The sequence below is a fragment of the Rhinolophus sinicus genome, linkage group LG06 (assembly GCF_036562045.2).
Source record: "Rhinolophus sinicus isolate RSC01 linkage group LG06, ASM3656204v1, whole genome shotgun sequence".
Taxonomy (NCBI): Eukaryota; Metazoa; Chordata; class Mammalia; order Chiroptera; family Rhinolophidae; genus Rhinolophus; species Rhinolophus sinicus.
In genome coordinates, this window is record NC_133756.1 from 161973389 (window position 1) to 161991701 (window position 18313).

At 57.9% G+C, this 18313-nt stretch overlaps 2 protein-coding genes across 4 annotated transcripts; both read right to left on the reverse strand.

Moving 5' to 3' along the window:
* Nucleotides 1-195: 195 nt before the first annotated feature.
* On the reverse strand, nucleotides 196-10472 carry TBX10 (T-box transcription factor 10). Of its 2 annotated transcripts, XM_019737930.2 has the most exons (8): nucleotides 7522-10472; nucleotides 4745-5012; nucleotides 4552-4653; nucleotides 3942-4113; nucleotides 2580-2735; nucleotides 2242-2309; nucleotides 1928-2022; nucleotides 196-1496 (listed from the first exon to the last, which is right to left on the reverse strand). In XM_019737930.2, the coding sequence occupies exons 1-8, from the start codon at nucleotides 7526-7528 to the stop codon at nucleotides 1207-1209; spliced, it is 1158 nt and encodes a 385-aa protein (XP_019593489.2). In that variant the 5' UTR covers nucleotides 7529-10472; the 3' UTR covers nucleotides 196-1206. The 2 variants fall into 2 exon arrangements, with proteins under 2 accessions (XP_019593489.2, XP_074192899.1); XM_074336798.1 differs by lacking the exon at nucleotides 7522-10472 and having other exon boundaries at nucleotides 4745-5809.
* A 126-nt stretch (nucleotides 10473-10598) lies between these two features.
* ACY3 (aminoacylase 3) lies at nucleotides 10599-15392 on the reverse strand. 2 transcript variants are annotated; one of them, XM_019737594.2, is made up of 7 exons: nucleotides 15243-15392; nucleotides 14471-14845; nucleotides 13569-13764; nucleotides 13257-13350; nucleotides 13015-13122; nucleotides 12717-12826; nucleotides 10599-10955 (listed from the first exon to the last, which is right to left on the reverse strand). In XM_019737594.2, the coding sequence occupies exons 2-7, from the start codon at nucleotides 14704-14706 to the stop codon at nucleotides 10740-10742; spliced, it is 960 nt and encodes a 319-aa protein (XP_019593153.2). In that variant the 5' UTR covers nucleotides 14707-14845; nucleotides 15243-15392; the 3' UTR covers nucleotides 10599-10739. The 2 variants fall into 2 exon arrangements, with proteins under 2 accessions (XP_019593153.2, XP_074192900.1); XM_074336799.1 differs by lacking the exon at nucleotides 15243-15392 and having other exon boundaries at nucleotides 14471-15236.
* Between the last annotated feature and the right edge of the window lie 2921 nt (nucleotides 15393-18313).

Here is an 18313-nt window from a genome sequence, read left to right on the forward strand (position 1 = left end):
TGGTCGGAAGGGGCGTGGCCAGATACCTTAGGCTACCCGCTGAGAGGCGATCCTGGGCCTGGGGCGGAGCTGAGATGAGGGTCGGGCGAGTGTTTTCGATCTCGGTGCAGCAGTTCGGGTGGTGGGCAGTCCGGCAACCGAACCCGGCCCTTCCGACCGCGGAGTTTAGGAGTCGTGGCATCTTGCTGTTGAGGCCACCCCCGGGCCCCGCGTCCCTCTGCGCCCCCGTGTGTTGGGTTCTCTCCAAGGACCTCACAGGAAGTGCTCCAGGACGGGCGGAGTCGGTGTTTAGGGGGTTCAGGGGGCTCCCCTTGGAAGGCCGAAGACGTCAGGGGCGGGAGGAGTGCCCTCCGGGCCCTCTTTCCTGGTCCCGCTAGGTGGCGTGTGCCGCGCCCTACCGCCCCAAGGGACCCACTCCAGCCCCAGGCTTTTGCCCTGAGTTTTCTCCCTTCGCCTTGTCCCCGCTCCCCAACAATTTCTATTCCTTTAGGTATTAGTTTAAATGTCACTTTCTCTAGAAGCTCTCCTGTCTCGAATCTTGATCAGATTCTCAAATCCCTCCACTCACCCCACCTTGGCCTATTGTGGTTCTGCACCTGTCCACCAGACCCTGGCCCCTCGAGTACCAGACAACCCTAGCCTTACGCACGGCACCTAAACGTGGAATGGTAGGTGTCACCATACTTTGCTTTGACTTTGAGCACTTGCCTCTCTGAGCTGCAGTTTCAGTCCTCATTTGGGCATACATGGCAGGGCACGAAGCTCAGCCCACATAGTCCCACCAGTCGGCTGTTATCACATTTACCATCACTCTGTTCTTCCAGGATGCCAAGTGCACTGGGCAGAGCTTTGGGATGTCTGCAGCCCAGACTCTGGGGTCTGGGCATTCCTGGGGCCCTCCACCCCAATCGCTGAGGACAGAAGTGCTCTGACCACCCATGCCAAATAGTTTAATGTTTGGAGTAAGGGAGAGGTAAAGCGGGGTTTGGAAGAGTCACCTCCAAGACAGAAGTGGGCAGGTTGGGAGGTAGGGGGCCTGGTTCCAAGCCAGGCTCCATCCCAGGCTTGCTGTGACTGAGCAGGCAGCCTCCTTCTCTGGGCTTCCACCTGTACTGCTGTCCTTGGGAAGAAAGGGGTTCTCTGCAAAGGTGAGGCTGGAGGGGTGGTGTCCAGAGAAAGAGAACTCTGTCCACAGGTGACCCACCATCACTGAGGGGCCTGGCGAGACCCTAGGCACATGGTGCTGGGGGACAGAAGCCCCAGCCCAGCTTGGAGAGGCAGGCCTTCCTGATCCCTGTCAGCCTGGATATTGGGGAGGGGGTATGGTGTTGGTCGGGCTCTTGGGATTCCGAGGGAGCTTGAGACTCCAGTGTAGAGGTCCTGGTAGGTGAGGGGCCGATAGGTGGCTGGGGCCAGCAGACCCTCAGGGGGAGCCAGCAGCTGATGATGGAGTCGGGCAGGGGTTCTGGAGCTGAAAGCTGGAACTTTGTTGGGGTCTGAGGGAGGAAATGGTCTGAGTGGACCCTAGACTTCCCCTCACATCCACAGCATGCCCTGTCCCCTATCTACTCCTCCCATTCCAGGTTGCCCACCTCTCAGCTTTTGCTCTTGCTCTTTCCTCTGCCTGGAATTTCTACCCTACTTTCTCCCTCTATCCAATCCTTCCCAGTCCTCCAAGGCCCAGCTTGGGAACCACCTCCTCCAGGAAGCCCACCTGACACCCCGCACCCTGCTCTCAGCACATTTTTCCTGCCCTGTTCTCTCTGCCCTGGGCCCCAAATTGTGTTAGAAATCTCTGCTTCCTCCTCTCTGTCCATGCAGATGCCCATTGGGCTTGCTGAGCACGCTGGAGCCCCTTCTTGGAGGCCCTGTGGCCCTGTCCCCTTGCTTCCCACCCACCATGCAGGCTCTGGGTCTGGGGGCTGACCTTTCTCCTGCTCTGTGGAGCCCTTTATCAGGCAGGGGCTGAGGCTGCTGCGGCTCCGGGCTGAGACACTGAGCAGGGGCCGTGGAGGTACTGTCCTGAAGATGGGGCAGGCAGGAATGGGGTCAGGGGGTCAGGGTGAAGAACCCAAGCCAAGGGTCTGGTTCAGAGTCAGACAGTGGGACCCCAGGACAAGTCAGTGGGCGTGACCCTGAAACAAGGGTCAGGAGCAGAGGCTTTAGGAGATGCCTGGGGATGTGGTTATTATGGGGCTGGGTTAGGGCAGCAGAGTAGAACTGGCAGGGGCCAGACGGTACCAGGAGTCCGGATCACTCTCCCTAAAGCCCTTGGCAAAAGGGTTGCTGGCGATTTTCAGCTGGGTGATCTGCAGAGGAGAAAGTGAAATTATGGGCCAGCACTGAGCCGGGGAAAGGCTGTCCTCCCTGGACCCACTGGTCAGGAGGCCCTGGGATCCAGAACCACAGAGCCAGTGGATGTACAGGCAGGGGAATGATTGGGAAGATGCTCACTGAGTCCCAGGGAAGGAGAGAAGGGCTGCGGTCTGTGTGTATGTAGGGGCTAAGAGCCTTGGGTCTCAGTCTCTACCCCTGTGAAATGGGGCTGGCAGGTGCCCCGTGAGCTGTGCCCCACCCACCCGGTGGTTCTGATATGCTGTCACGGCCATGAACTGGGTCTCCGTGAAGATGAAGGACTTGAAGTTCTCCTGGGCGTAGCGCTCGCTGTCCTTGCGTGGGTCCACGAAGACCACATGGAAGCGAGGCTGGTAGCGGTGCATGGAGTTGAGAATGATCTGTGGGGGGTGCAAAAAGTGCAGGGGTGGGGGACAGCAGAAAGCTGTCACTGAGGCTGCCCCTCTCCCTGGGGCAGAGATGCTGCCGTGGGCCTGCTGCCCCCCTGGCTTGTGCTGGTGGTACAGGGTCAACTTGAGAGTCTACAGTTCTGTGTCAAAGCCCCTTTGTGTCTGAGCAACCTTGCTGCTTGGCTTTCTCTCACACCCACCTCTAGCTGCCCACTTTACCTTCAGAATGAAGCAGAATCTGGCCACCTCTCTCACCCCATCGCTTCTACCCTATATAGCCTCCATCATCTTTCACCTGGGTTTCCTCAGCTGCCACCTGGCTCGTCTCCCTGCCTCCACCTGGCTCTTCTGTCCATTCTCCACATAGCAGCCTGAGTGAGTCACAGCAGGTCACTGCTTCCTCAAAACCTTCCTGTGGCTCCCACCTCACACAGAGTAAAAGCCAACTGGCGCTGCAGATCAGCCCGGCTGTCTCCAGGATCTCTCCCTCTCCACCCGCCTTCCCCTCCTTGTTCCACTCCAGCCACACAGGAGCCTCCTTGCACTTCTCCCCCAATTCCTCCGACATTCTCTAGTGTCAGGGCCTTTGCACTTGCTGCGTTTTGTTGTTGTTTTTGTTTTGCCTACAACAGCTCCCCTTCTATATGCATAGGCTTCCTCCTCCATGTCTGTTCAAATGTCACCTCAGCAGCTGCCTGGGCCTCCTGCAAGGAGCAGCCACCTCCCTCAGCCACCCCCACCCCCACCCCATTCCTTTCTCTCCTGGCATTCGTTACCATCTGACGCTGCATCCAGTGTCTTCTGGCTTCTTTGCCCCCCATGTGCCCCCTACCCCAGGAGGTGAGCCCTGTGAAGGCAGGGATCTTTGTCTACCTGACAAAGTGTCAACCGTGCTGTGTTCTGGCACCTACCACGGGCCTGGTTCGTGGTGGGTGTTCTATAAACATTGTCCACGAGAGGGACACTGTTTGCTGGAACATTCCCACACCCCTAGCCCACTTCCCCACCTACCCAGACAGTCCCATCTGCTGTCCAACCCCCGCCAGGTGAGTTCGGTCCCCCAGCTTTGACTATCAGTAAAGGGCGGGGATGCTGGGCACCAAAAGCCCAGCCAGCCCTGGCTCCAGGCTTTGTCACAATCAGGCCCCAGCATCCCCTGCCCAGGCCAGCCCCTCCCCGCTGTGACCCGGGCCTCACGTGGCCGTTGTCATCCAGCAAGTTGTTGGTCAGCTTGAGCTTGTCGAACGACACGATCTGGCGCATCCACTGGGCACCCTTGGCGGGTGAGTCGGGGTGGAAATGCACGCGGCCGGGCGTGGCCGGGTCGGCCTTGCCTGCCACCAGCCAGGCCGAGCTGTGGAAGGCGTACCTGGGGAGCAGAGCGAGGTGGTGAGGGCACCCCATGTGCACCCCACAACACCTCATCTGCTGCCCCCACCTGGAGCCAAGACTGGCGGGGCGCAGGGGCCATCACTGTCTCCACGACTGCCCATGCACTATGGCCATTTTGCATACAAGGAACCAGAGGCTCCAAGACTGCTCTCTGGCCCTGAGTTCCCTGTGGTTACACCTGCTGCCCTGGGCTAGCCCACTCTGCCTGGCCAGGCTAGCCCACTGCCTGGTCAGACGGTCGGCTGCCCTGGGTTCGGCTCCCTCCTGCCACCAGGCTCCCATTAGTGGCCGAGGGTAGGCCTCCCTGACACTGGCTGCTCGGACTGAGCCCTGCGTCCCCACATTGCAGCTGGAGGTCAACTTCCCGTCTCAGCACCTGAGGTCTGAGCCGCCTGCCCCCGGCTGGCCCCCAGACCTGTATCTCTTGTCATCCAGGGGCACGAAGTCCATGAGCAGGGCATAGTCAGCCAGCGCGTCCATGCCCAGGATCTTCACCTGGAAGGTCGGGAACATCCTCCTGCAAGAGGGAGGTGCCATGCAGCGTGACTGTGGCTCCAGCCTGGCCCCGGCCCCCCACCACACATGCACCTTCCACCCCCTGCTCACACCTGCCTGCCTTGGTGACAATCATCTCTGTGCCCAGCTGGTTGAATTCCTCCCACAGAGTCTTCATCTCCAGCTGGACTGTTACGCTGGACACACATGGGTTCTTGGGACCCTGCCCAGTGGGCTCTGCCACGACTTGGGTCCCTGTAGAGCCAGTGAAAGGGCCTGATGGGAATGGAGAAACCAGCTGGGGCTCCCAGCTGGAGCTGGTCACGGGCAGGGTGTAGGTCTCTGAGGGCGCAAGTACCCTGAGGCCGGCAGAGAGGAAGGCTGGGGAGAGAGGACAGAAGTGTGGGCCCTTGCTCGCCTCACCCACCCCCATTCTACCCAGCCAGCCCCCATCCTTCAGGCTGCATCTAGATGCCTCTTCCTTCAGGAAGCCCTCCCTGACTGCCAGGCCTGTGTGTTCCCATAGTTAACTTGACTCAGCCTCATCTCATAAAGTAAATGCTCACTTAAAGCTCCTGGAGGCCAGAGACCAGACCTGTCTGACTCCCCAGGGAATCCTTGAGCCATCAGGTGGCCATGGGGCCTTGAGCAAATTGTTTCATCTCCTGGAGTCTCGTTTCCACATGCATAACGAAGGATTTTTAATACCTGCCTCATAAGGCTGATGTGAGGATTTGTGAGGACACATACAGGGCCTGGCACACAGTAGGCCCTTCATAAATGACACACGTTATGGATGATAGGACTTGTGAGGTTGTGGGAGTTGGGTGGGGGTTCCTTCTCAGCTCATTGGGACTCCACTGCCTGGTCCAGCTTAAGGAGAGCTGAGCTGAGAGGAGAGCCCATGAATTACCACGACTTGCTTTTATCCATCTCTGACCTAGAAAACATACTAAAATCCTGCCTCCAGAAGCCATCTTTCTTCTCTGGCCTCCTCATTTTTTCCTAAAAATCCCTTCTTTTGATCTGCAGTCCTGGCACAAGTCTTGGCCAAAAGCTTTGCCATCCTCTACCCTTCCGGTTAACAACAACAACAAAAAATCCTAACTACAATGAGATATGACTTTACACCCATGAGAATGCCTATTACCAAAACAAAACAAAAAACAATAACAAAACCAAAACTATAAGTGTTGGCAAGGAAGTGGAGAAATTGGAACCCTTATGCAATGTTGATGGGAATGTAAAATGGGGCAGCCGTTGTGGAAAACAAAATGATGGTTCCTCAAAAAATTAAACTTAGAATTAACATATGACCCAACAACTTTACTTACTTTTAGGTATATACCCAAAAAGAATCGAGGGCAGGGACTTGAACAGATAATTGTACACCCATGCTCATAGCAGTGGTATTCACAGCAGGCAACTAGCAGTGGTATTCATAGCAGGCAAAAGGTGGAAGCAAACCAAGTTTCCGTCGATGGATGAATGGATAAGCAAACTGTGGTCTATCCAGACACATTATTCATTATTATTATTTAGCCTTAAAAAGAAAGAAATTCTGACACATGCTACAACATGGATTAACCTTGACGACATTATGCTGAGTGAAATAAGCCAGTCACCAAAGGATAAATACTATATGATTCTACTTATAGGAGTTCCCTAGAGTCATCAAATTCATTGACAGAAAATAGAAAAGTGGGTGCCAGGGACTGAGGGAGGAAAATGGGAGTTAGTGTTTAATGGGGACAGAGTTTCAGTTTTGCGAGATGGAAAAGCTCTGGAGATGGATGGTGGGGATGGTGGCACAACAGTGTAAATGTACTTAATGCAACTGAACTGTACACTTAAAATGGTCAAGATGGTAATATTTGTTGTGTATATTTTACACAATTAAAAATCTTTAAAGAGAAAAAAATCCTGAAAAATAGATGATTAGTTTCTAGCAGCCCCAGGAGAGACAAAGGGCCTGGTAAAACCCTGGGTAGAGGTGGAATTTCGATGTTGGATGGATGGACAGACAGATAGATAGATGGGTGAAGAGAATGACTAATGAGCTAACAGGTCGGCAGCCCTTGGCCAGAGCTGGCACAGAGTAGGTGCCTTGTATGAGTGTGGGCCCCAGGGCCACACATGAGAAGTGGCTCCTTGCTAAAGCCCTGACATTTCTGGGTCTGAGGGTGGGACTCTCTGAGGGTGATGGACCACATCAGGTCTGCGTCCCCCAGAAGAGCATGAAGGGTGGATAGACAGCTGTCCCCCACCACCTGGACCAGGCCATCTGATGGACAACTGCCAGTATGACATCCAGGTAACAGATGCCAGCCAGGGTCCATGGTGGTGGGTCCCAAGGGGAGAAGCTTATGGCTTCTCTGGGCCTGGGGGCTTCACAGGCTGGCAACTGGCTCCCTGCTCCTGATCAATGTCCCACCCGACAGTGCCCTCAGGAACTCTGGGGAGGGGGCTGTCCTCTGCTCAGCTCCTCTAAAAGCCAGCATGCCTTAGGGTTAGGCCCACAGCATCAGTCAGGTCTGGAGAGGAGGTTAGAGGCTTCTGGTCCAGCCCTCGCCCTGATACTCAAGGGGTGAGGCCCAGAGAGGGGAGGGGACAGCCCCAAGATTCCCCACGCCTGATAAAGCTTTCACCTCCCAGAACCAGCTCTGGCTCCCTGGCTGTCAGCACCCCATAATTGCACGGTGACTTTGAGTCCATCAGCCCTGCCCTGACAGGATCTGAGGCCTCAGCCTGGGGTGCCCCTGCCTCACCCTCTTGCCCAGGACCTAGGTCCAGTGGGGTTTCCTTGGTCCCCACACCCAGTCTCTGCTCTGCCCAACTCACCCTGAAGCCTAGCCAACCCGTGGGGCTGCCTCAGCTGCCCGCACTGTACCTGCCATGGGGACAGCCTGGATGTCCTGCTCCTGGAGAAGCCCTGCTCAGCTAGGGTGGGGCTGCGACTGCCACCCGAGGGGGCCCTGCCTGCCAGGAGGGGTGGTCAGCCACTCCTGGTCTCCTGGTCCATTCGGCAGCACAGCTCAGCTCTCAGGTGCTCACTTCATTCCCGGTTTCTTGGTAGGAACTTCTTCCTTGTCGCCCAGGTCTTGGTTCTCCACCTGAGCCGGGCACCTGGTCTCAGCAGAGGGGACTCTGGCTCTGGGTGCAGGGCCCCTTCCTCAAGCCACCCTCACACGGCACTGTCAGGCCACTGGCTGGGCTAGTCCGGCAGCAGGCGTGATGCTGTGCGGGAGGAGGGCAGGTGGGAAGGCTGTGACGTTGCAAAACCTCCCACTCCTCCTCCCAGTCCTCCTTCCTGGCTCCCTCCCTTCCCCAGCCAGGAGCCCCCCAGCCATTCCTGATCAATGGGCCCAAGCACGGGGTGGAGGACCATCTTGAAGGCGGGCTGGGTGGTGTGAAGGGGCCCAGGGCTGACCTACTGGAGGGGCTGGGGGCCCATGCGGCCTCGGGCAAGTTGGGGAGGCCACAGTTGCGGCAGCAGCAGAGGGATGAAAGGCAGAAGCAGTGCCCTCTCACCAGGATCCAGACCCCTGACCTGGGGCCGCTGGTGTGAAACCACCAGGAAATATGAGGGGGCAGCCACAGCAAGTGATGGCAGAGGCAGAAGCCCCAAACTGGGTAGGAGGAAACCTTGTCCTCTTGACAGCTTAGCTCAATGAGCTGTGTTACGCTGGCAGGTCCCTGACAGTCCCCGTGCCTCAGTTTCCCCAACTGAACTAAACGCATAATCTCTTCTGCCTGGGAAGGGCTGGCCCAGCCTGGGGAGCAGTAAGCAGGCCCCATCCTGGCTGATGGGGCCTACATAGTCCCCATAGGGTTGGAGGCTGGCCCAGGTTGGAGGTCGCAGGGGCGGTGTCTGCTCTGCCTGTGGGTCTGTCTGTGTTCTCCAGCCTGACCGGCTGCCCCTGCCAGTCCTGGGCTGGGCATTGGGGAACACACGAGCCACTGGTCAGGAAGGCAGAGGGGCTGATGTTCCCTGAAGCTGGTTGCTCTCAGCTGAGAGTATTGTTTGGCTATTTGATCCCTGTCACATGGCCCAGGGAGGGTCATCTGGCTGGACCCCAGGTTCATCTACTCTGGGAGGAAGCATCCCAGGCTATAACACTAGGCAAGGGCACCCCAGGCTGGGCTGGGCATGCTCAACAGGAGACCCCCAAGGCCAGCTCGACCCCCGCATACCTTCTCCAGAGTGTGGCACTGGGGACATGGGGTTGGCAGAGGCCCATTCCTAAGAGGGGCCAACAGTCAGAGAGATTGCAGGGGCTGCTTCTCTCCGAGCGTGACACCCGGTCCCTCCCTGAACCTCATGCCTCATGCAGACCTCTCCTCCCTTCAGCTCAGACGTGCCTGCTGCTTCTGTCTCTAGGTCCCAGATGCCTGCCTGCTGAGCCAGGAGGGGTCCCACAGGGACAGGGTAGGCTGGCCCTGGTACACACCACACCCAGCTGTTGGGGGAAGGCTGCACCCGCTCCGGGGTTTGCTGCCAGACAAGATGCGGCAGGAAGTTCTCCGTGCTTGTGAGGGAGGGTCCTAGTGGTGCCCAGGAGCTACCCAGTGAGGTGTGGCCATGCCACCCTGCCCAGGATCCACAGTGGGGCGGGTGGGAGGTGGGAGAGGTGATGGAGGGGCCTGGTGGCTCCCCCTCAGCCCGGACTCCCAGGGGCAGGCCAGCCTGGGGTTCCGTTGGCTCATGATGTGTGTGAGTATGTGTGTGTGGTTGCACACGCCTTTGCTCTGTGTGATAGGAAACACCCTCACATGTGTACATGAGTGCACTGACATACCAACCTATGAATACATATATGCACACAGATGCTCAGCTGTCATCCCTCGTGTTCACACATGTACAAGCTCCTGTGTGCACAGATACACACGCTCACACACACCCACAACCTCCGTACGCACACACCAGGCACACAGGCACAACTCCACCTCCTGCACAGCCCCCTCCTCTCTGGCCAGCCCTTCCCGCCGGAGGCGCCGACTGGCCCCCTGCCCCCTCATCCATCTTGCCTGCCAGCACGTCCCTGGCGCCCCGGTATCCTTCACACCTTCTCATCTGGCTACTCAATAGCAGGAGGCAGTGTGGCAGCTGTGGCCGCGGGGAGATGGATGGGCCAGGCAGGGTTGTGGGGGGGGCCAGGGCGTGATGTCTCAACAGGACAGAGCCCTGGGCTCCACCAGCCCCACTGTCAGCCAGGAACTATGTCCTGTCGGGCTCAGGTGGGTGTGGGCAGCGCCCTCAGGGCCCCGTCCTGCCCTGCCCAGTTCGGCCCTGACATGAACACCCAGCAGAGTGCCTGGGTCAGCAGACCCTGTGCCCACTCCTCCCCGACACTGACTTGGGGTGTCCTGGGTGGCGGAGGAACCTCTGCCTCCCGGGTAGGACTTCCCCAGCCCCAGGCCTAAGGCACCTCCTCCCTGTGTCCCCACACCTGGGTGGACAGAGCCTTGTTGAGCTGTACCCCTTCCCCAGCCCTGTCTCCCCCTGATCTTCCATGGGCACTGGGTTCATTACACACCTGGAAATGCTCATCCGGGCTATGCGCCCGACCACATACAGATCCTCCCAGAACAGCCAAGGTACTGAGGCTGTTGGAAACACGTATGCACACACACACACACACACACACACACGCATAGCACCTGAAGCAGGCACATGCATGGGTACCCCACACACATGTGCATATACATGGGCACACACTTCTGCTCTCCCAGGTGTGCAGGGGCTTGGAGACCCCCCTCTGTTAATGGCCTCTGAAAGCCCTTCTGCAGTTTTTCCCCAAGTCTCCTCCACAGCGTAGGATCTTCCCTGGAGAAGTGTGGGCACAGAGACAGCTATCACTGGCCCCAGGACACACAGCATGTCCAAGGCCACACTGGGCCAGAGCTGCCCTGGATCCTGAGGCCACAGAAAGGGGCCAAGCAGGACAGAGGATACGAACCATGAACCCCTAGACATCTTCCACTTTATAGAATGGGAAACTGAGGCATGAAGGTGGCAGGTATGAAAAGGATCATGGTATATATCAGGTGGCAAGGGGACCCCTGAGCTGGGCATTGTGCCTCAGGCTGAGGCTGGGGTGGCCTGGGTTAGGGACCCGGGGTGGGGTCGGGGGCCGGCATGGACAGGGCGGGCACGGAGAACGCGAGCTTCTCAGTCTGCAAGAAGGCGATGCCCTTGTCGTAGTAGCCAGCCTCGTTGATGAATATGGGGTACACGGTGGACCCCCCCTCATAGAGCACGTCCTCACCACTGAACATCTGGAAGATGGGTGCACCAGGCCGCAGTGGCTCGAAGTCTCGGTCCTGGGAGGAGAGCCAAGGGCTAAGATTGCTGGGGCTGACTTCTGCCCCGGCCCCAGTCAGGGTGACCCAGCAGGGACTGCCCAAGAGATGCCCCTCACTTAGGGCCTCGCCCACTCACTCCATCACTTTCTCAATCAATGTGACAGGTGTCTGCTGAGATGCCTAGAAATGGAGACACCAGTCACCTTAGAAAGACAGTTGTCATTGTGGAAGTGTAGCCTAGCGGTTATGGGCACAGATAGTGAAGCCTGGGTTCAAATTCTTGCTAACTGTGTGACCTGGAGCAAATCACTTAACCTCTCTGTTCCTCAGCTTCCTCGTCTGTAAAACAAGGACTATGCTCTCTTCCCTATCGTCCTGAGGTTTAAATTAAATGGCTAATAATGCTTAAAATAGTATCTGGTGCTTAGTATAATAAATACAATATAAAAGTTTATTAAATAAATTTTAAAATTGTGCAGGAAATCACTCAAAATAACTGTTATTACTTAGCCTCTTCAAGGAAGACAGGCAGGATGGCTTAAGACCTCTAGCCCTAACACTGAAAGGATGGAGTCCCCTCCACCACAACGCTGTTCCAAGTAAGGTAACACCTCAAAATAAAACCCAAAGTTATAATCAGAGCAAAAAGGTCCAACCAAGTTCTGATTTTTCCTACAGTTGTTACTTTGGTCCTTCAGAATATTTTTGATATATCAAATTCTTCCCAATATTCTCTCTCTTTCATGTTTTCAGCGCATGCCAGGTCTGTCTGCTGGGTCGCTGCCCTGCCTGTGGGTCTGATAGGGCTGACGGAGGGATGTGGAGGCCCCTGAGACAGACACCCATCCTTGCAGCGGTTCAGAATTACTTGATCACCTCTGATACCGGAGAGTTCCCGCGCCTAAGTTCCACCCGCAGAAAAGGACCCTGCTGGCCTACAAGGACTCATCATGAAGGAGGGGCTTCTGGCTTGGCAGTGGGTTCAGCAGTTGAGCTTTGAGGTGCGCGTGGGGAGGACTGGTGCCAACAGAACAGGTGGCCCCCTCTGAAGCCCTCTAACCTCTGAAGGCCAGATGGAGAACTTGGGGAATAGTTCCTAATGAGGCTAAGGCTGGGGCACCCAACTTGGGCACTCCTGCTACCTGGGTACTGCAAGAAAACAGAGGCCAGGGGGAGCATGGGGCTTGTTCCACAGCCACCCCATGTGGCAGCAAGCAGAGCGGCAGCTGGTGGGCTACCCGTTTTCCCCAACCTTCTCCCTGCCAGATGTAGAAGCAGGGTCACCCAGTTCCTGGACCATTCAGGAAGGGGAGTCCTGGAGAGGGAGATGCTGGGCTCCACGCGAACGTGCATAGGGACGCTCGAGGAAGTCATTGGAAAATAAAGAGGGGCTCTGTATTTGCACCTCCAAGCAGGGGAATGGGGCAGGCCTGCTCCACGTCCCCTCCCTCCCTCTGCCTTCTGTGGCCAGGAGAGGTGTCTCCGGGCTATTGAGGAGCCTCTGGTGTCCTCCACAGGCACTGTGAGTGTCACTGGGGCCCAGCGCTCCAGGCTCATGTGCCGGGTTCCCAGAGAGGCTTGGGGGCCCAGGCTACCGTCCTGCTCTTAATTATAAGATGCCGGTGATTCTGTGGGAGGCTCTGTGGTCCCTGCCTCTGGGCCTTGGCTTTCGGATCCCCTGCCCGCCCCCCCCAGTCCCCTGCCCCAAGGCTGTGACCTAGGAGGCCACACTCCATAGCACGTGCGCGCGCACACACACACACACACACACACACACACCTGCAGCTGAGGATGCACCGTGCCTGCCAGGTCCCCCGCCTCCGTGCGTGGGAAGTCCACGCCCCTAAGGACTCGATATGCTTCCATCTCAAAGGCAGGAAAGGCTGTGCCTGTGCGGGGAGTGTGGGGTAGGCTCTATGCATGAGCTTGTCCGTCCCTCCAGGCCCCAGGGCAGAGTGGGCTGTGAGGGCCCCTCAGGACTGGTTCCCAGCCCACCTGAAAGCCTGGCGCCTTAGCCCCTGGGCCAAGCCCTCTCCTCTTTGGGCCTCAGTTTACCAGCAAATCCTGGGGGTCTCACCCTGGTTGAAGAGCTGGATGAAGTCCAGAGCTGCCGCCACCAAGGCCCTCATCCTGGTGAAAAGGTCAGCCCGCAGCACGCCCTGAGGCTGGGGACCCAGCTCCAGGGCTGGGGACCAGGAAGGAAGGGGTCAGGCAAGTGCCCCAGAGAAGGGGGATGCTGGACCCCAGGCCCCTGACACCGCCCATCATCTGGCCCCGCACTTCCCAGCCCTGCCAATTTCTCCCACGGTCGTGGCACACCTATTCCGTTCTTGGCCACCGAACCCAGGCTACCACTCTCCTCCTTGGGCAGCTGGTACAGGATGACCCGGCAGGGCAGCTCCGGGCTCAGCATCTGTGAGCAGAGGGGTGGGTCAGGGCCCCAGGAGGGGAGATGGGGAGGCACATAGAGAAAGCACAGGGCACCACATGGGGAAGTGGGGTGAGGGGTCCAGAGGGCCTGGGTTATCTGCGGGTGGCCGGGGAACCACCCCCTCCGCACCCCCAGCCATGGAGGCACCAGAGCCATTGGTGTTCTCTTTCCACCCTTCCAATCTGGGGTGACAGGGCCACCTGTAGGTGGCGGTACAGGTGCATCGCAAAGACATTGTGGGCGGTGTCCACGATGAGGCAGGTGCCCATGTTGGCTGTGGTGTTGTGCAGGTCGAGGACAAAGTCAAAGGCCCGGCCTGAGGCCATGGGCCCCAGCAGCTGGTTCAGTTCTCGGGCCCTTGTCACCTCATATGGGTCATCTGGGTGGGCCCTGGCACTGTAGGGATAGGTGTGGGGTATCAGCCACTGACAGTCTCTGTCTGTCAGAGAGACAGAGCAGCTCAGGGACTCATCCCTCATGCCTCTGTGGCATGCCTGTCTTACCCAGAGCCCTCCTTGGCTCCCCACTGCTCCCGTAAAGTTGAAACCCCCAGCTTGGCCTTGCCAGCCTGCCTTATCAGCGCTCACTCCAGCCACACTTCTTAGCACTGTGCCGGTCTCACTGCCAGACCTTTGCACCTGCTGGGCCCTTCCCTGGAAACTCCTTTTCTCTTCTTTTCACCTGGTTAACTTCTGATCACCCTTTGGGGTTTGGCTGAGATGCTACCTCCTCCAGGAAGCCTTCCCCGACTACCCATAGCCAGGTTAGATGCTTTGTGTTGCCCCCACCCCTGCATTTTGCCTCCTGGATTGTGTTTGCTGAGTTTATCCTGTCTCCCCCAATGAGCTGAAGACGACACCTTGGTCGTACTCCCCATTCTCAGAGGAGGCCCTGACCCACTGTAGTATCAGGAAGGGCTTCCTGGAGGAGGTGACATCAATCTGGATTTCCCTAAATTGAAAAAGGAAGAATGGGCATTGAGAGCAGAGGGGTGTGCGCTGCTGGTGACTGGAGGGGGAGTTTGAGGTGAGGACCTCGGTGTCAAGCTAAGGGGCTGGGCCAGCCTGGTGGTCAGGGGCCCCAAGGCAGCGAGGACACTTACGTGAGGACGGTGTTGGTGAAGGTGCGATTGAGGTCACGGTCCATGTAGCGACGGCAGGCGGCTGTGGCCGCCGGGTTGGCCAGCACAGGCATGGCAGAGAAGCTGGGTCTCTGCAGCTCCCCCGGGGCCCGCAGCCAGTGCTGGGCTAGGCAGACGCCAGACATCTCATTGCCGTGGGTGCCCCCAGTCACTGCCACGCGGCGCAGAGGCTCTCGGGGCACAGTCAACGAACACATCCTGGTATGCAGTGAAGGACCTGGTGGGAGTACCTGCTGAGGCGACCCCAGCACAGACGTAGAGCCCAGTGCTCAGCTCCAGGATAGTGGTGATGAGCTCCCTGAGATCTGACGAGTCCAAGCTGGGCAGGGCAGCTGCCTGTCAAAAAGTATGGCTGGCTGGTACCTTGGCTAAGTCCCACTGCACCTCCATGGCTCAGCTCAGGGTTTGTCCCTCCTGGTGCCGGCAGCGCCTTTAGCACCCTTCCTGGGAGGGCACCCTGCTTTTCTCTGAGACCACTTTCCTGCTCCCTTCGGAGAGAAGGCATGTCTTCCTCATAAGTTGGGGCAATGGATTCACCGAGACACACACCCTGTAACAAAAGGGTTAGGCTCCCATTCTACAGATGGGGAAACCAAGGCATAGGACGGGGAGCGGAGAGCATCACATGCATTAGCTACGGAGCTTCAGGGTTCCAGGTGACATCTGCTCCTTCCTGCCCCTCCTGCGTGCTCCTCTGAGCCAGTGCAGGGACCTCAGGGAACAGGGTGGTTACCTGCCGATGGGGGGTCTGGGCTTCCTGGCCTGCCAGGGCTGGGGTGCCCCTTGTAGACTGGCTGGTATTTATAGGGCTGGAGATCCATGGGCAGGAAGTGTTTGCCATAAGTTGGTGGAGAGCAGGGAGTGGGCGGTGCGGGTTGAAGTCCAGCCAGAGGTCAGGAGCTCTGTGGTCTCCCCACCCAGCTCCACCCCACACTGCTACTGGCCATGGCCACAGTCCACTAAGTTCAAGCCTGTAGCCGGGCTTGGATCCTTGCCCCCACCTCCCAAAGTCAGGTAGGGCCCCCACTGGGGAGCTACACTAGGCCTTGGAAAATTATTTGCAGGGAGTCTTTAAGGCTTGGGATGAAGATGAACTTCCCCCGAGAGCCTCAGAAGGCTGTCAAGCGTGGACTGTTTACTGCATAGGGGTCCAGCCAAGGCCGGCGGGCCTGGAATGCAGCCTGTGAGCCACTGACTGGGCCGTAGGCCACCACCAGACCAGGCTACTGCGTTTCCTATTAAGACATGTGCCTTGGTAGCTGCCCCTTCTCTCTATCCCCTCAGCAACATGCTTCTGTCCTTGCAGCCCCCAGAGGAACAGGTGTAACACAGAGATTCATCTTGCTTTGTTTTGGAAATGACCTTCAGACCCACTTCACAGATGTGAACCTGGGGCTCAGACAGAATGCCCAAGGGCACACAGGGCACTAGAGCAGAGCTGGGGCTGGAACCTGGGGGTGTCCAATCTGAGCCCACCCTCTGGGCCTGTCCCTACCCCAGGCTTAGAGTTGGTGTGAGGGTTAAATGGGATCACATGTATTTAGGCCCCAAGGGTCCCCACTCCAGGGTACAGTGGAGTCCAGACTCATGTAAGTGATGCTACTGTTGGGCCCAGAGGCCCTGGCTGCAGGGGGGCTCCTGACCACACATCTCCCAGAGCTTCCCAGGGCTCTGTCATGGCCTCAAGGACGGTCCAGAGGTCACTGAAGAGACAGGCAGAGCTAGGCAGAGCTGGGCCGTGAACTGCCCCCCTCCATTTCCACCCTGCCATCCCCAGACATCTGGTCTCAGGCCTTCTTCACTCCCATACTTAGTCCTCCCAGGCTGGTTCATCCCTGGCCAGAACCAGGCCCACCAGCTGGCATTTCCGGTGGCCAGGCCCCTCCAGACCAACCCTCTTTGCAGCTGCGTAGATCACATTCAACTCATGGTGAGGCCTGGGCCTGCCTCCACTGTCCTGCCCTCCACCCTGATTATGGGGACGGTGGCTCCCATCAGGGCAGTGGGTATCTTAGTAGGGTAGCTGGGCAGGGGTGATGAAGTGTGAAGCTGGGTCTCCAAGGGAGCGGGGTCCCCTGATACCTCCTGGAGGGGAGGACCCCCTCCTAGGGTCTGGAGGGCAGCCAAGGGAGGGCAGAGACCACCATCAGGGTCATTGAATCTTCACCTGCATTGGCCCTGGAGGGCAGCGAGGACCTGGGCTCTAGGAGGTGGAATGACTTGGCCGGAACTGGTAGGTGATGGTGGAGCAAGTCGGCAGGTGAGCCTGTGTCTGTCTCCCTCCCAGTCCCAGCTGCCCACATACTCTGGGCAGGCGCCTCAGGGCCCGCGGTTACTCCAGAAGCCATGGTCTCCGATAGAGAGGCTGCCCCCTCTGCTGGGATTCTGCTGACTTGTTGCTGGCCTCTTGAGGAGGAAGGAAGGGCCTACTCAGCAGACCTGGCTATTTTGTGGGGTCCTGGGGGCTGGGGCACTTTCTGCCAGGAGGTGCTGGGCCCCCAACTCTGGGGAGGAGAGCAGTAGGGGGTCCTGCAAAGTTTCACTTCCCTTGGTGGGCATCCAGCTTCCCTGTTTCAGAGGGTGTATACAGAATGGAAGGGGGTCCGGGAGCCAGGGCAAGAACCCCCAGAAACAACAACCCCCAATCCCGACTGAGCGCATGTGTGTGTGTGTGTTGTGGATCTGTGTGTTCACGTCTGTGTCATGTGTACCGACGTGTGTCTGTGTTGCATTAGCGAGAACAATTGAGATGGGCCTGCTGAGTCTCACCTTTAAACCCAGGAAGTAGAGGGGTCCCCTGACCCCCTTGGCTCTGACACCCATCCCTGACAGGCTGTGTGACTTGGGGAGAGTCAGTGCCCTCTCTGGGCCTCGACTCCTCCTGAAATGGGAGTGAGGCTATCTTCCAGCCCCAGGCAGCTGTGAGGAGTGATGGCGCACCCCAAGCTTGGAACAGGCACATGCACGGCAGACCCTGGCAGGACAAAGGGCAGTGACATTGTGTCAACATGGCCAACATCGTCACCACAGTTGGGGAAACTGAGGCTCAGAAATAAGTTAAAACCTGAACCAACCCACAGAATTGTAGGGCTTGGCCCAGGAGAGCCATGTGACGTGAGAGCTACTCCTATGGGCCACTGTCCAGTGGCTTTGGAGCTCCTGCCTGACTGCCCTCCATCCTCACCAGGTTCTAACTCCCTCTTTGGCCTCTGCTCACCCCCCATCTGCTGTCTTTTCACAGCACCCTCGTCACAGCCTGTTCCTCCATCCCAACCCCCCACCAGAACCGCCCTGTCCAGTTCATCCCACTGGCCTGGTGTTCTGGGGTGGGGGTGAGAGGAAGACACCTCATATTGTAGTTTTTCTTAATGGCCCCACTCTAGACTACGGCCAGTTGCCACAGTGGAAGCAGCACCTACGGCTGAAGTTGACCCCTGAGCCCTGAGGGACCCTGGGATGGCCCTTAAGCCTCGGGCGGCAGAACATCACTGCTGGACAAGGAGAGGCTGCTGTCCCAGACCTTGAGGCCACGACAGAGCCCTGGAGAGTGTGTGGTGAGGGGCCCCTCTGCAGCCAGGGCCTCTGCCCAACGCTGGCTTGGCTTATGTAAGAGTCTAGACTACACCGCATCCCAGAGTGGGGACCCCAGGGCCCCAGACACACGTGATGCCATATAACCCTCACACCAACTCTATGAGGTAGGTGGGGACCCCATTCGACACAATAAGAAAACAGAGGCTCAGAGAAGTGAAGGGTCTTGTTCAAAGGCACCCAGTCACGATGTGGCTGTGAAGCCATGTGAAC